Source organism: Pecten maximus, chromosome 6 (genome assembly GCF_902652985.1).
Source record: "Pecten maximus chromosome 6, xPecMax1.1, whole genome shotgun sequence".
NCBI lineage: Eukaryota > Metazoa > Mollusca > Bivalvia > Pectinida > Pectinidae > Pecten > Pecten maximus.
Window position 1 is genome coordinate 23,663,562 of NC_047020.1, and position 14,822 is coordinate 23,678,383.

At 33.3% G+C, this 14,822-nt stretch overlaps 1 protein-coding gene across 1 annotated transcript in view; it reads left to right on the top strand.

Annotated features, from left to right (window-relative positions):
- LOC117330106 (von Willebrand factor A domain-containing protein 3B-like) overlaps positions 1-14,822 on the top strand; it is a 61,147-nt gene that overhangs the window by 22,257 nt on the left and 24,068 nt on the right. Inside the window, 13 exon segments of the mRNA XM_033888324.1 lie at positions 34-264; positions 671-856; positions 1,276-1,409; positions 1,684-1,943; positions 3,167-3,211; positions 5,155-5,283; positions 6,198-6,242; positions 8,395-8,446; positions 8,937-8,954; positions 8,957-9,092; positions 9,406-9,527; positions 9,842-9,892; positions 11,547-12,021. Of these exon segments, the coding sequence (XP_033744215.1) occupies positions 34-264; positions 671-856; positions 1,276-1,409; positions 1,684-1,943; positions 3,167-3,211; positions 5,155-5,283; positions 6,198-6,242; positions 8,395-8,446; positions 8,937-8,954; positions 8,957-9,092; positions 9,406-9,527; positions 9,842-9,892; positions 11,547-12,021 (1,884 nt within the window).

Here is a 14,822-nt window from a genome sequence, read left to right on the forward strand (position 1 = left end):
TGCAGTACATTTATCAATCAATTTAATTGACAGGAACAACTTCGACACAAGATGAAATTCAACTTAGTAGCCTTCAACTCTAAAGCCATATCCTGGCAGAATCGCCTGGTGGAGGTGAACGAGCAAAGTCTGAAGGGAGCGTGGAAGTGGATCCAGGGTCTGAGCTGCTGGGGGTCGACTAATACATATGCTGCCCTCCAGTTCGCTATTTCTGACCCTGGTACACAGGCGATATACCTACTAACTGACGGACGCCCTGACCAGGTAGGTACTTTATGTGGGCTGTGTTATACCTGGACTTTTTAATCTTAATAAAGGAATAAATAAAATCAAAAATAGATAAAACATGCATAAATTTAATGGATGATATCTTAAGCTGAACACTTCAAACTTTAAAAAAATTTTTTTTTAAATATACAATAATGTAAATGAATAAGAATTAAGTAATTAAAACAAAATATAAACAAAATAACAAAAATATACATATATTAACCAGAACCATTAACATATTTCTCAAAATTTGATTTTAAATTTTGGATTCTTTCAGACACAATTCTAGCTTTACCTAGAATATCTTACAGTGTAGATGTGACTGTAATCTGTAAAAGCTTACAGATTCTTATCTTTATCTCTAGCACACAAGTTGATACCCTTATATTTTATGTTACAGCCCCCCCGGGCCATCATAGCCCAGGTACAGATGCAGCACTGTGTCCCTGTACACACCATTTCTTTTAACTGTAACGATACAGAAGCTAACCAGTTCCTGTGTGACCTTGCCCGTAACACAGGTGGCCGCTACCATTACTTTTCAGAGAAAGGCAAGCTTGACCAGGACCAGCCGGCTTCATGGGAGGTATGTTAGACAGATTTTACAGTCAGATCTCTGCTTTTACATGTACTACCAATTATTCAACTCAAAGGTTTTTAGAAAACACAGTTAAAAAAATTTCTTGCTGCCAAACCAACAGAATTCAAAATCAGAAATAGCCCTACATGTAAGATATTTATTTGGAAATGCTGCACCCCCCTTCTAAGTACATGTATTATGTTCAGCATATAAGTAAAAGTATATAGATATACTATATATCAACATACAATGTATATATAAGGGTAAACAATGTTCAGTATAAATAGCTTGCTATCAAATTGTGAATAGTGCTTAATATTGTGACAGCATTATCCATTATCCTAGCTTATCATGTTATTAGACTAAAATGGCTTTAACTATAATATATAAAGCTAACTGGGACCAATTTTATCCTGTCACTGTAGAGTGAAGATATCCGCCTGCTCAAGGAGGAAGCCAGTCGAGGTCGGGAGAGCCTGTACAAGGTGGAAGAACTGCGAGATGAATGCTCTAATCTGTCCTGGAAAAAGGAAGTAGAGTCACTCAAACGATGTTCCAGGTATAGTGATCTACTGTGTTTACATTTATGGACCAAATTGTTTAAAGCTATTGTTTTGAAACAGAAATAATTTAAGAATTTGAATGATTCAGGAATATATAGAAAAAGCCTTTCTCTATATGCTGTTCTAGATGTTGCAGCTTCAACACTTGTACTTGCATATTGATCAAAAGTCTTGTTTTCCAAACTAAAACCTGTCAGACCGAAACAAAATTTTGCTTTATTTAACATTTTCACTAACCTGATTAAAGCATCAGTTTTCTATTGCTCACAGGAACCACACTAAATCGCTGTCAGACCGGGTGTCAGCTGTCCCACCACTTAACACTAATCATCTGTATCGATCGTCCACTCCCCCTCCCCCCAGGCCACTGAGTGCCTCTCTCGATTCCCCACTGATGTCTCCAGCTCCACCCAAACAATCACGGGCCTCCTCAGCCTACAGGTCTGTGGGTTCATCCCTCGACTTTCAACGTCCAAAGTCAGCCGTCCCAACAAGTGGATCCAAAACTGAACGTAGCCCTCTCTCAGCAAGTAAGTATATTTCCATGGCAAAGTTGAGTCATGTGATTATTACATTTTCATTAAGAGGTCATCAGAGAGGTCAAATACATACCAGTGATGTTTTTCATTACACTGTTATACAACATTCATGTAACATTCATCGTTGCATTTCCTGGAGATCTTCAAACAAATTTCTGTGATATTGTGTTGTCATGGTAACACCATATTCATGTCATCATAACTCAGTCAAGATAATCAATTTTTCACCTGAAACCTTCATTTAGTTATTGAATGAAGGAGCAGTAACATATTTTCTTGTCACCAGGTTGGGACCAGGGTAAGGCTACAAGTTCAGACGGTCTCTCATGGTATCATAGTTCAAGTTACTCATTTATTAAACAGTAATCTCGAATTACAGTGGAATTTTGTTCTTAGAGATCTATATAAACTGTTTCTTGTGGGAAGCTGGAAATAGTCAAACCTTTGATTACAGTAATGAAACAATATTTGTGATTGAAAATAGTAAATGCCATATATTCAGACTCCTTGGAGACACAAAGTTTTTCACTATGTAGATGTTGAAATATGTTATTTTATAGCAACAAGTTAACTTGTAATGTTTGATGGGACAAGGCAGAGGTCAGACAATTAAAGTTTGGCCACGGTATGTTGCATATGGACATGTGTTCCGCTGAAATTGATCTTGATTTCTGGTCAAATCAAATAAATGAAATTCCACTGTAAAGTATAACATGGTGAGAGATTCTTAGGTTACCTTTTATCAGGATGATTACATGTTTAACAATCAATCATAACTATGAATAATTCTATAATCTTCTCATCCTGCTGACAATCTGCTGCTGTCTGCCTCACTTATTTAAATTTTTACAGAGTGAATATTCTGTCAAATTCCTCAAGTCTTTGACCATTTTGTCATACTAATTGAGTTATTGGAAGAATATTTAGGAAATGAATGAAATATCTTTATCTGCAAATAGTACATGATCATTAATCTAATCCATATGTACAAGGGAAATGAAATTTGGAGTGTTTTATTAGTAATCCAAAGGTGTTTTTTTTTTATTTTCAATATCTCAGTTTTCTCCGATAAGTAATTACAGTAAAAAGATATACAACAATTTGTTCAAATCATTCACAATCCCGAAATTGAGAAATTAAATGAAGTGAGACAGACTATCAGTAGCAGCCTTTCTCCATATTTTACAACTGTCCTTGTGTAATCTATTGAACAGAATCCAAGTGTAGTGGGAAAGTTCGGTCTGGTCACACATCAACAGGTACATGGTTACACCGTATAGTCTATAGTTAGATGTATTGTGTACAGCTCATTGATTTGTACCATTTTGGTGTGATTGTGAGAGAGAGCTTCTATGTAGTTTTTTTTTTTTTGCATGGCTAAAATAGTGTTTACTTAATGTCACATTGTTAGTGTATTTTGCATGCAATATTTATACATACCTAATGATTGTCAGTCCTCCTGATTCATTTAATCATGTACTATTTGTTTGTATTAATATATACATCCCCCACCCACTCCAGTATTAATATATACATCCCCCACCCACTCCAGTATTAATATATATATCCCCCACCCACTCCAGTAAGATAAAGTTATCTCTTCCCCAGCAACCACGGAATTGTAAAGCATTTTCTTGCAGTCTGTAACTTGTCCAATTTGACCCCAAAGTCTGCTGTTCTCAGCTCCTCTTTCATATGAAAACTTCAATACAACCACCTGTATATTCTAAAATGTTGTTTATAACCTGATCAATATGTGGTGTCCCACTTAACATCAGATAAGTAGTTCTCCCTACCGTAAATCAAATTTCAAGATGATTACAAGGATCTAACAAAGAATACCAACTCATCTATCTTTCTCTCAAGGGTATTGCAGCTTTATGTTTTCGGTACATTCCTAAGCTACTTATATATTACGTAAATCCTTGATCACTGAATGGAAAGGAAGTGAATATCAAATATGTATAATATATGGTTGAAACAGAATATTTCTAAAAAAATTGCACACGTGATAATTTTGGTTTGTTATAATAATAGTATCAGTACATAAATATACTAAACTAGTTTACCAGTTAATTACTTTGTATTTAATAACGATGATTATATATACCTTATATCTAATCCCCCAGAATATTTTAGTTTGTCTGTGTATCAGTATTTATGTATATATTTGTTTATATATAATCCATGTGTATTTGATAATTTTTGATGTTTTGATTGTAATTGCATCCAGCTGGCTAGAATGTTGTTTTTTTGTAGAAAAAATGAAAATAAAAGTTCAGTTGTCAGTACACTTAATCAGATGTACTCGTCAGTACACTTAATCAGATGTACTCGTCATTACACTTAATCAGATGTACTCGTCATTACACTTAATCAGATGTACTTGTCAGTACAGTTAATCAGAAATAATTTTTAGTAAATTTAATCATAAATAGTCTCAGTACTATTAATCAGGAATAATTTTGAGTGCGTTTAATCAGATGTAGTCGTTATTACACTTAATCAGAAATAATTTTCAGTACAAGTAATAAAAGAAGTTTTTTGGTACTTTAAATAGGAAATAGTCGTCAGAACACTTGATCAGAAGTAGTCGTCAATACATTTAATCAGATGTAGTCGTCAGTACATTTAATCATAAAGCAGATTCAGTTCACTTAATCATCTATATTTATAAGTCCATGTATTCAGAAACAGTTATCAGTACAAATAATTTTCAGTACATTAAAGGAGTTGTTTTCAGTACACAAGTCAGAAATAGTTGCTAGTACACTTCATCAAAAATAGTTGAACGTACTCTTAATCAGAAATAATACTTATAATATTTGCACATTCTTATTTATCATATGATATGATTTTCTCAATTTTCATTTTCATGTCACAGGATCAATTAATACCCAGCAGTTTTTCTGCCTAAGGAATGAATATTTACTTTGAAGAAAGCAAATTTCAAAACTTAAATATTGTGTTGATATTTAAAAGGTTAAAAAATTCCTCAGTTTTAAGGCTACCCTGATGTAACCTAAGTTTCCTTCTTTTAAAGCAAAATGGAAAGAAAACTAATCTTCATTGACCGAAAAAGAGATATTTAAGCAGAAGTTTTTATTTATTATTTCGAAAATACTTTTCCTGAAATGTATAGAAAAGCAATCTTGGTGTGTTTTTTAATCGTGTTAATCGCATGTGTTTTCTTCCTATGTAGGTCACACGAGGACTAGCCTACTACGCACACTCAACAGTACTGGTAACTTCTCCCCAGAAGAATGGCTACTACCCGAGACTCGTCAGCTTTTCGAAAAACAGGCTGTTCGGCAGAAACAACTTGCAATAGGTAAAACCTAGGGTGTTCTCCTGGGGTCTTAACTAGAGAAAATTTGCTTGCATGCTTGACCCTTTGAAATATTGAGCTACTCTGGCACTGATACTCCTCTCTGCAAATTTTTCTCTAGAAGATCTACGTATTTCCTAGAAAATTTTCACTCAAATCACTTCTGATATGAAGTTGATCCATTTTCACACATTTCTAATTCATTTATGATTCAAAATGAAAAAAATGAATAACGTCATTCAAAATTCTTTTTTCCAATTACTGAACTTGTTCTTGATATATTGTTACTTAAAAACAATCATGTTACATTGTAGGTAGTAAAATATCCATTATGTTTATCTATTTTTTAATTTGAATTTGAAATACATTGTTTATATATTGTGTATGCTCTAACGGATTTTAAGAAGTCATTCTCAAACTATGAATCGAAAGGAAAGAAAAATTGACAAATTTAGCATTGAAAAAATTCCATTTTATTACTTGAGAAAATTTTGCAACTTCAATGCTTTTTTTATGAAGGCATTTGATTGTACATCTATATTTGTAAACATTTTATGTACATATATATCCTATATGTTTAGCTGTTAAATTGTTAATTTACTTTTCACCTTTACTGCTTTTTTTCTATCTTTTCCATTGATTTCTCTCTGTTATGCAGATATCATTGTGGAAGAAATATGTTAATGTCCCTATTATTGTTCTCAAAATCATATTTTAAAAAAAGACATTCCTGAGGTACATACACGTTAATCTATTATTTTTTCGAACCAAAATCACAAAAGCAGCATCTATACGATTACCCTTCACTATTGTTTTCACATGACCCTTATATTGTATTAAAAGCTAGTTGTCCGTGTCCATCGTCTGTGGTCTGACAATACTAGTCTGTAGAGATGACTTTGACTGTTTGTTTTCAGTGTTACAGCGCTATGATATGTCCCCTTACATCTTGGAAGAATATGGTATTATACATGTCCTGAAACATATAGTGCTTGTATCATATGCTAATGACCTAACTCAGCACAGTATTATACTGTCAGTTTAAAACATATGTTGTAACATCAGCACATAAGCTAGCTAGTTCTACTTATATTCCATCACACAAGTAGCCTGTCTGGTTTCTGGACAGAATTCTGAAGTTTTTGAAGATTTCTTTTATTGAAAATTAAGTTTCCATGTTTGAAACTATGGTACCAAAAAATGATCAGTGCATGAAAAATATTTCAGATATTAATGTTAAAAGTCATTTGGACTTGAATTGTCTGAATACTTTTCCCATTAGCTTTGATTGATATTTGTAGATAGTCATTTGCTTCAATGAACTTGAAGATTACATAGCGGGGGAAAAAGAAATGAGAATTTTTACTGGAAAATAGAAAAAAAAAAAGCAAAGATAATATTAAGATTTTGCAATGGACATGCATATTCTGTGCTGAGTTAAAAGTTGGCACTGCTACATCTGTGAATTGCCTGTAATTATCTTATGACATGCTGAATGAAACGTCTGATGTGTAATATGAATGGTAGCCTGCTAATGTATGGATTGTGTGTTTAAACCTTCAAATAATCTAGTATGTGTATATTTGTTTTGGTATATTTTTCCTTAACATTTGGAACAATATCATTTCCAATATTAATTTGTTGTTTAACAGAAAATAATGTATGGTTAACAGTATTGAAAAGTGAAACCTGACTTTTACTGATGCCTATAAGTGAATTTTATTGTTCAATGAAAACTCTCTGATCTGAACTCCGATTATTCTTATAGCCTCTAATTTAACATAATGACGCACGTCATGTTTTTATGAAAACTACCATATCAGTAAATTGCATTTTTGAACAGGAATTATTCAGGTTTCACACAATTAACAAATACTGAGTAATTGGGATAGCACTATAGAGAAGAGATTTTAAGGTTGCAAAAAGCAATTGAATGTAAAAAAAAAATTGCATGGCATGTTCAAATAAGCATGCACAAATGAGAGTGAAACACCGGTTTAGATGTGAATGCAGTAGATTAAACTTTCTTGTTTTATTTTAATAATGTATTATTCTAATGGCTACCGTAAATACTAAAAAAACACACAAATAAAAAATGGATCAATGCATTAAATCAATCTAAGTTGGACTTAGAATTTGTCTGTAAAAATGCATGTAATAATTTGGTTTTGTGACCAGGATATGATTGAACAAGCATGAAATAAATTGGTGCCGTGACCAGGATAATGCAAAAAGTAATCATTTATCATGATAGACCACATCGGTGATTTTGACAAGGATATTGCCAAACCTAATTGCCGAAAAATGTTGCTGTATTTAACAAATCGCTGCCGTGGCGAGGATATTACCGAAAAAAGAAAATTGATGATATGACCTAGTGGATATCGCTTAAAATTATCCTTCTGTAACAAATTGGTGATGTGACTTGGATATTACTAAAACGATAAATCCATAATAATAACGCTATTACAAAATATGAATGTTCAATAGCCATTTATCGGTATGTAAAATGTTACCAGGGTATGAATGAAAACTAACTATAAATTGAAAGTCTTTGCAAATATAACCAATGGTGCCGTGACCAGGATAACATTGTGATATGCTACATCTGCATGTTTAACTATATTTTTATATTGTTTTGATGATATGCAGACTATGTATAAATCTGTATTTGACAGTGATTTTGATTAATTAACTATATATTATGTTAGCCCCACAACTATAAAGTAGCAATGCATGATATACATAGTATGGCTCACTTGTACATCTGTTGGTTACACATTTGTATTGGCCGAAAAGGTTATTATATCAATCACAATAACAACTTGTTCTTTCAGCTTTGTTTTTAATAAATGTACAAAAATTCTATTTTTTACAAAACTTTTTGTGGCCTGATGGATATATGCTTAAATTTCTTAAGTATTTGATAAATTCTTTTCGGTAGCCGGTTTCCTGTTTTCATCTGACATATTTCAAAATAATACAAAAGTACTAAAATGGTATTTAGACGATTTTTCGCAGCATGAAAATAATATGACTGATCAAATCATTCTACTAAAGATATAAATTCTAGTAAAGCATACTGTATTAATGGTGTAAGCTTGTTTTCTACAGATGAAACTAGGAAGACTAGCAGCAGAAGAAGCAAGATAAAGAGAGGCCTTAAGTAAGGACATGTATTCCTAAGCACTGAATTATAACAGTTACCAATGAAATTTCATAAGCTTGAATAATTTTTGGAAATTAATATTATGTGTATGTTTATACTGTGGTATGCAAGATCCAATATCTGCTTCATTGTTGTGAAGTGTCCACCAGGTAATAGATTCTTAAACTGAATTCCTAGTCCATGCAATATTCCCGAGTCGAAAGGATAGCCACACCATTCAATGGAATGCATCACCGAATTTAATTAAAAGTTGACATGTATTTGCCCACTAGCTCATCATTTTCTTTTCCATACCATTTTGTGGATTAAAAAAATCTAAATCTGATCTATCATTTTGGATCCCTCCACATTTTGAAATAGTATCTAGCACTGGTTTCCCATCTTATTTATGTATCAGAATAGTAGATATGTATATTGGAGTAGTTCAACTTATCTACATGTATTTCTATAATGCTTACTAATGGATTATTTCATTTTTAATAACTAGACCACATTCCATGTCATCCAAATGTGGCTTAGCAAGCATGGCCTGGTGGCCAAAAAATTGACTATACTGGACGCACTCGCACCAACCTTCATTTCCCATAGCGCCAAATATGTTCCTATATTGGACAAACATGTGGTCGCCAAAGTCTTTGATGGGGTAAGTAACAATGTGAAAGTGCTCACACATTCGTATTTTACCAGCATTTATTAACAATTCTCATGAGTGTTGACCAATGACATTTTATTCTGTATGCAAGTCTATTGTTAGAACACATCTGAAGGGGGGATGGTAGGAAAGCCAAAACTATAATACATGTTTGACTAATTATTCAGTCAGTGAAATTTTTAATATGTTGGAAACACTCAACTTTCAATTTGTAAATACTATGATCACCACCTACTGCCCTTGATTTTATTTCTCGTCTTATACAATACATGGTACATGGGTTGTTAATATTTTCTGTTGACAGGTATTGCCCTTAGCCCATGTGTCATCCCGAAACAAGCAGAAAATTACACTGGTGAACCCGATGGCTGTTGACCTAAAGGGCTATGAGGATAAAGTGATGTCGGCCATTGCCCTCTACAAAAGGTATCGTTGGTTGTTGTGTAATTTTTTTATTTTCTGTTTTGTCTTATTTTAAATCCAACTGAAGAATATGAGGTACATTTTATTGGCTTCATTTATCAAAAATCCATTTAAGTTCTTGATCTTGGCTCAAAAACATCGGTAATAAAAGCATCCTTTCAACCGAGAGTTCTTCAGTTTCAACTCATGACAATGGAAATGTTACATTGAAAGTACCAATGTATTTATAAAACCTCAGTATGTAAAATGGTTTCGAAATGAGATGGCTTGTTCAGTTTAAAATTCAGCATAATTAAAATTATGTGCTTGTTTTCCAGGCGACTGGATAAGACGGTATGGGAAGCTCTTCCACAGGAAACAAAGGATGAGTATGTATATGGATTCATGTATTACTGAGTTGTATGATTTGATTTTATAGCTGGTTTTATAGCATATAGTTCACCGTCTTGTCATCAAAGTAAATATTAAAAGGAATAAATATATAATTTTTTAAACTGAAATTCAACTTCTGAGGAAAATTGTTTCGCATTTTTTAGGTCACCTGAGACGAAGTCTCAGTTGACCTATTGCAATCGCCTTTTGTCCGGCGTCGTGCGTCGTAAACAATTTACATTTTCAACTTCTTCTTAAAAACTGCTGAACTAAATTCAATGAAATTTTACAGGAAGCTTCCATGGCTGAGGGTGAACCAAAATTGTGAATTATATGGTCCCCACCCCCCAGGGGCCTGAGGGGCGGGGCCAAAAAGGGTCAAATTGACTAAAATTTCAAAAATCTTCTTCTCTACTCTCAGATATGGTAGAATCAAATACTTTTCATAGATGGAAGGGTCTTAAGGTGCTTTACCAAAATTGTGAATTTCATGACCCTGGGGTCTCACGTTTGCCCCTGGGTAGGGGGTAAACTTTACTATAGTTTATATAGGGAAATCACATTTTTGACTATTATTTGTTGGATATCTATTGGAATTCATTCTAACTTGGTTCAAATTATCAGCATGGGATGACAGTTTGATGGTTTGTACATGTTGGCCCTGGTTGACCCCCAGGGGCTGGTGGGCGGGGCCAAAAAGGGTCAAATTGACTGAAATTTCAAAAATCTTCTTCTCTACTCTCAGATATATTAGAATCAAATACTCTTCATAGATGGAAGGCTCTTAAGGTGCTTTACCAAAATTGTGAATTTCATGACCCTGGGGTCTCACGTTTGCCCCTGGGTAGGGGGTAAACTTTACTATAGTTTATATAGGGAAATCACATTTTTGACTATTATTTGTTGGATTTTTATTGGAATTCATTCTAACTTCGTTAACGTTATCAGCTTGGGATGACAGTTTGATGTACATGTTGGCCCTGACTGACCCCCAGGGGCTGATGGGCGGGGCCAAAAAGGGTCAAATTAACTGAAATTTCAAAAATCTTCTTCTTACAACCCAAATAAGGTAGAATTAAATACTCTTCACAGATCGAAGGGTCTTAAGGTGCTTTACCATAATTGTGAATTTCCTAGCCCTGGGGTCTCGCGTTTGCCCCATGGGAGGGGATAAACTTTACTATAGTTATAGGGAAATCACATTTTTGACTATCATTTGTTTTATTTGTTTTGAAATTCATTCTTTCATTCAAATTTACTGAAATATTTCAAAAATCAGGTGACCGTTAAGGCCCATGGGTCTCTTGTTTTTTATTCCAATCGCCTTTTGTCCGTCGTCGTGCGTCCGTAACAATTTACATTTTCGACTTCTCCAAAACCCCTAAACCAAATTTATGGAAATTTGGCAGGAAGCTTCTATGGCTTAAGGTCAACCAAAATTGTGAATTATATGGTCCCCCCCCCCCCCCCATTTACTGAAATATTTCAAATCTCAGGTGACCGTTAACGCCCATGGGCCTCTTGTTGAAATATAAAGTTTTTATTTGATATTTCCTATTAAATTATTAAATTATTAAATCTAATATCGAAATTATCACTTCTAGAAACGAATTGCTGTTATTTTTTCAAATTATAATTATTTTTTTGTAGACTTGGATCAGAAGAACCATTATCGTTTGAAAAAAATCGTTTGCTGCTTATGAAGGCTCTAGACACAGCTGGCTGGCCTATTGAAGAGGCGGATATCATACTTCTAGAGGAAGAAATTGCCCGGGGATACAAATTCCTCAAACAGTCTGAAGAACTCCGCAAGAAATCTGACTCGAAAAATCCTGACAGTGATGATGAAGTTCAAGTCTCTAAGAGAAATAGACGAAAGCATAGTCGTCGTTCTCGCAGCAGTATCAGCAGCAGTGGGTCTCGCTCAAGCAGGTCATCATCAAGGTCAAGTTCTAGGTCAAGGTCAACATCTCGATCAGTGTCAAGGAAAGGATCAGGAGTAATGATATCAGAGCAACATTTGGATGTGAACTTAGATGATGAACTTAATGTGTATGACGATAAAGCAAGCGTTGTGTCCAACCTGACCAACAATACAAATCAAGAGTACGAGGTGAGTCACACGTAATGAATGTAGCGCTGCAGTCCCAATCCCTAGATTGTCTCGCCCCACCCCCTAGAGTGTCTCGCCCTGCCCCTAGTGTGTCTAGTCCCATCCCCTACATTGTCTGGATCTACCTACAAAAATGGCTGACTATGCCCTCTGAACTCGTTTGGCCTGACTATTGAATTACCTGACCATGCCCTCCACCTTTTCTTGGACTCCTGCCCCTGCCCCTTTAGCTAGAGTGACCCTACCCCTGCATGGCTTTTATATATGTAACATGGGTGGGAACAGGACATGTCTCCACCAATATTCTGCTAGATTGATTAATGCATGTACAAATTGCCAAAATTTCTAAAGATGATATTCATAGAAACCAAAGCTAGTTCTAATTTTCTGTAAATACTGCTAGAAACATTTAACATTCATTATGGATAGCACAAGTGTGTTTTCTAGTGGCACATCTAACAGAAAGATGAGAACAAATATACATATGCATGAATACATAATCAAAAGTTGAAGAAATATGTATGCAACTGCATGAAAAGTCATTTATAGAATTATTTGATTACTTGCTCATTTATTTTGATAATTGCATTTACACGATGACAGGGTGTCTAAAAGAAATATAACAAAGAGCCTATATATGTAATTATGTTTGTTGATATTGATTATAGATAATCATAAAATGAACCTTTGGAAGAATCATGTTGCCAATCAGAATGTTATACTTTTTGGCAAGCGGCCATTATGATTAAAAGAACACTTGTTAGTTTAATTAATCAATAAAAATGAACAATGCAGTATCAAGAAAGTGTTACTAATTTTATATACACATATATATGTTACAATTAAACTATTTATAGTTCTTAAAAATAAGTGATATAATAAGTAGAAAAATGTGCTTTGTTGAAAATGGAAATGACGATAGTTTTAACTTTAACTTGCTATTATATAAATAAACCATGTTGTCTATAAGATAACTGCAGAATTGGACCAATATGTACACTAATTAAATGACTAGTATCAAAATCTACAAGATAAATTGAGCATTAAAACTTAAGAGAATGTATACCAGATGCATATTTATTTAAAACAGTGTATTATCAGCATATTATTGGATGATATCTGACTGGATACCAGTATTGTACTATTGCACATACTTAACTATATGCCTGTGATGTTTCGACATATTTTGGATATGTTCTCTCGTGTAAAAGGTTGTCTGTCCTTACCCATCATATAACTCACCAGGGGGATTCTTTGTAAACCTCCCATGAATCCTCTGCAGCACAATACATGGTTACGTGTGACTTTCCTTATGAAATTCAGCCTGAAACTTTCGTAAATATATAACCAGAAACTGCAATAGCACATTGTCTTAGTGTATTTCCTGAACATATTTCGGGGAATAACTGCACATTAGTTTTTCCTGATGTTTCAGCAATATTTGTTTGGTTTAAACTGTCATTTCTGAACCATGTTTATTCACAAACATTCTATTTGTAACAAGAAAAAAAATAAAGAAAACAATATACAAAGTTAAGATTTTGTTTCAGGCATCTATTTTTTTTTAAATGTTTAAATAAATAGTTCACAATAATATTCAGCTGACGTAGGAGATGATAACTGTATATATGTAAATAGTAACCTCTTTTATCATATCATTGCATATATCTTATAGAGTGTTTTATCCTTAAAAAGGAATTAAAATTTAATGGATTATCCAACAAATTACTGTTTAAGCTCAATGAGTTTAATAATTATCTAACTCAGTTAAGAGAACATGGATTTTGTAAAATATAATACTTGTATATGTAATATTAGGGCATAATGATAAACTGACATTTGATGATTTTCTTATCTTTCATAAAATGATTGAATCCTATCTTGACTCTCCAAATTGATATATGTATGCTAAATACAATTCGTACATAGAAGTAACAGTACAATATATCTTGGAGGAAACAGTGTTGCTCAAAAATGAATCTCGGTATTGAACTTAATATTAACTCATAATAATGTTTTTACCTGATTTTTTACCCCAGCGTTTCCTTAGATTAGTTTATGCCCTTAATTTATACATTTTGGTTTTACTTTAATGTGAATTTCAATTCAGTATTTCAGTCAATAAATGTGTTAACCGGTACTTTAGATATCAGTAAATGAAGTGAATGAATACGAACTAAAACAGAAGTTTTGTCATGGAAACAAAATGAAACATACATATAGGTTGGGTTTAAAAGTCACCGAAAGATTCCAGTGCATAAAGAAGATTTTTGTTTGCTATTCATATCTGAAGTTAATTAGATTAAAATGTTTACAGTATCCATAAATGTCACAGGGTAGTGTTACGTGTGATGATGTTTGTTAGTTGTAATACATTTGTTGTGAAGAGACAATTTCATTTCTAAACTGATCGTATCATCAGATTTGTATTGAAACTGAAATTTATTGTCGGATTTCTTTATTGTTATATATCTTTTTTTTCCCGTGTGCTTTTCAAAACCTTATCACTTGTTATATATATTTATATATATATTCTGTTAGTTGTTAAATTTGCTCATATTGTATGCTTTAAAAGTGATAATTATTAAATTATCTGTCAGATATACATGTATATACACTTATGTGATAATTGGCCTCCGTCCTGTAAATACGAACAAAAGCATCTGTTACCATAGTAACTAGTCATGTTCACCAATCAGTATTACTGTTCATGTAACCAAGAGAGTAACTGACCGTCCTCATATTTTTTATATGTTCTTTTAGAATTTCTAATCTTCTTTTTTCTTTTTCATATTTGATCAGTTGGAAAAACA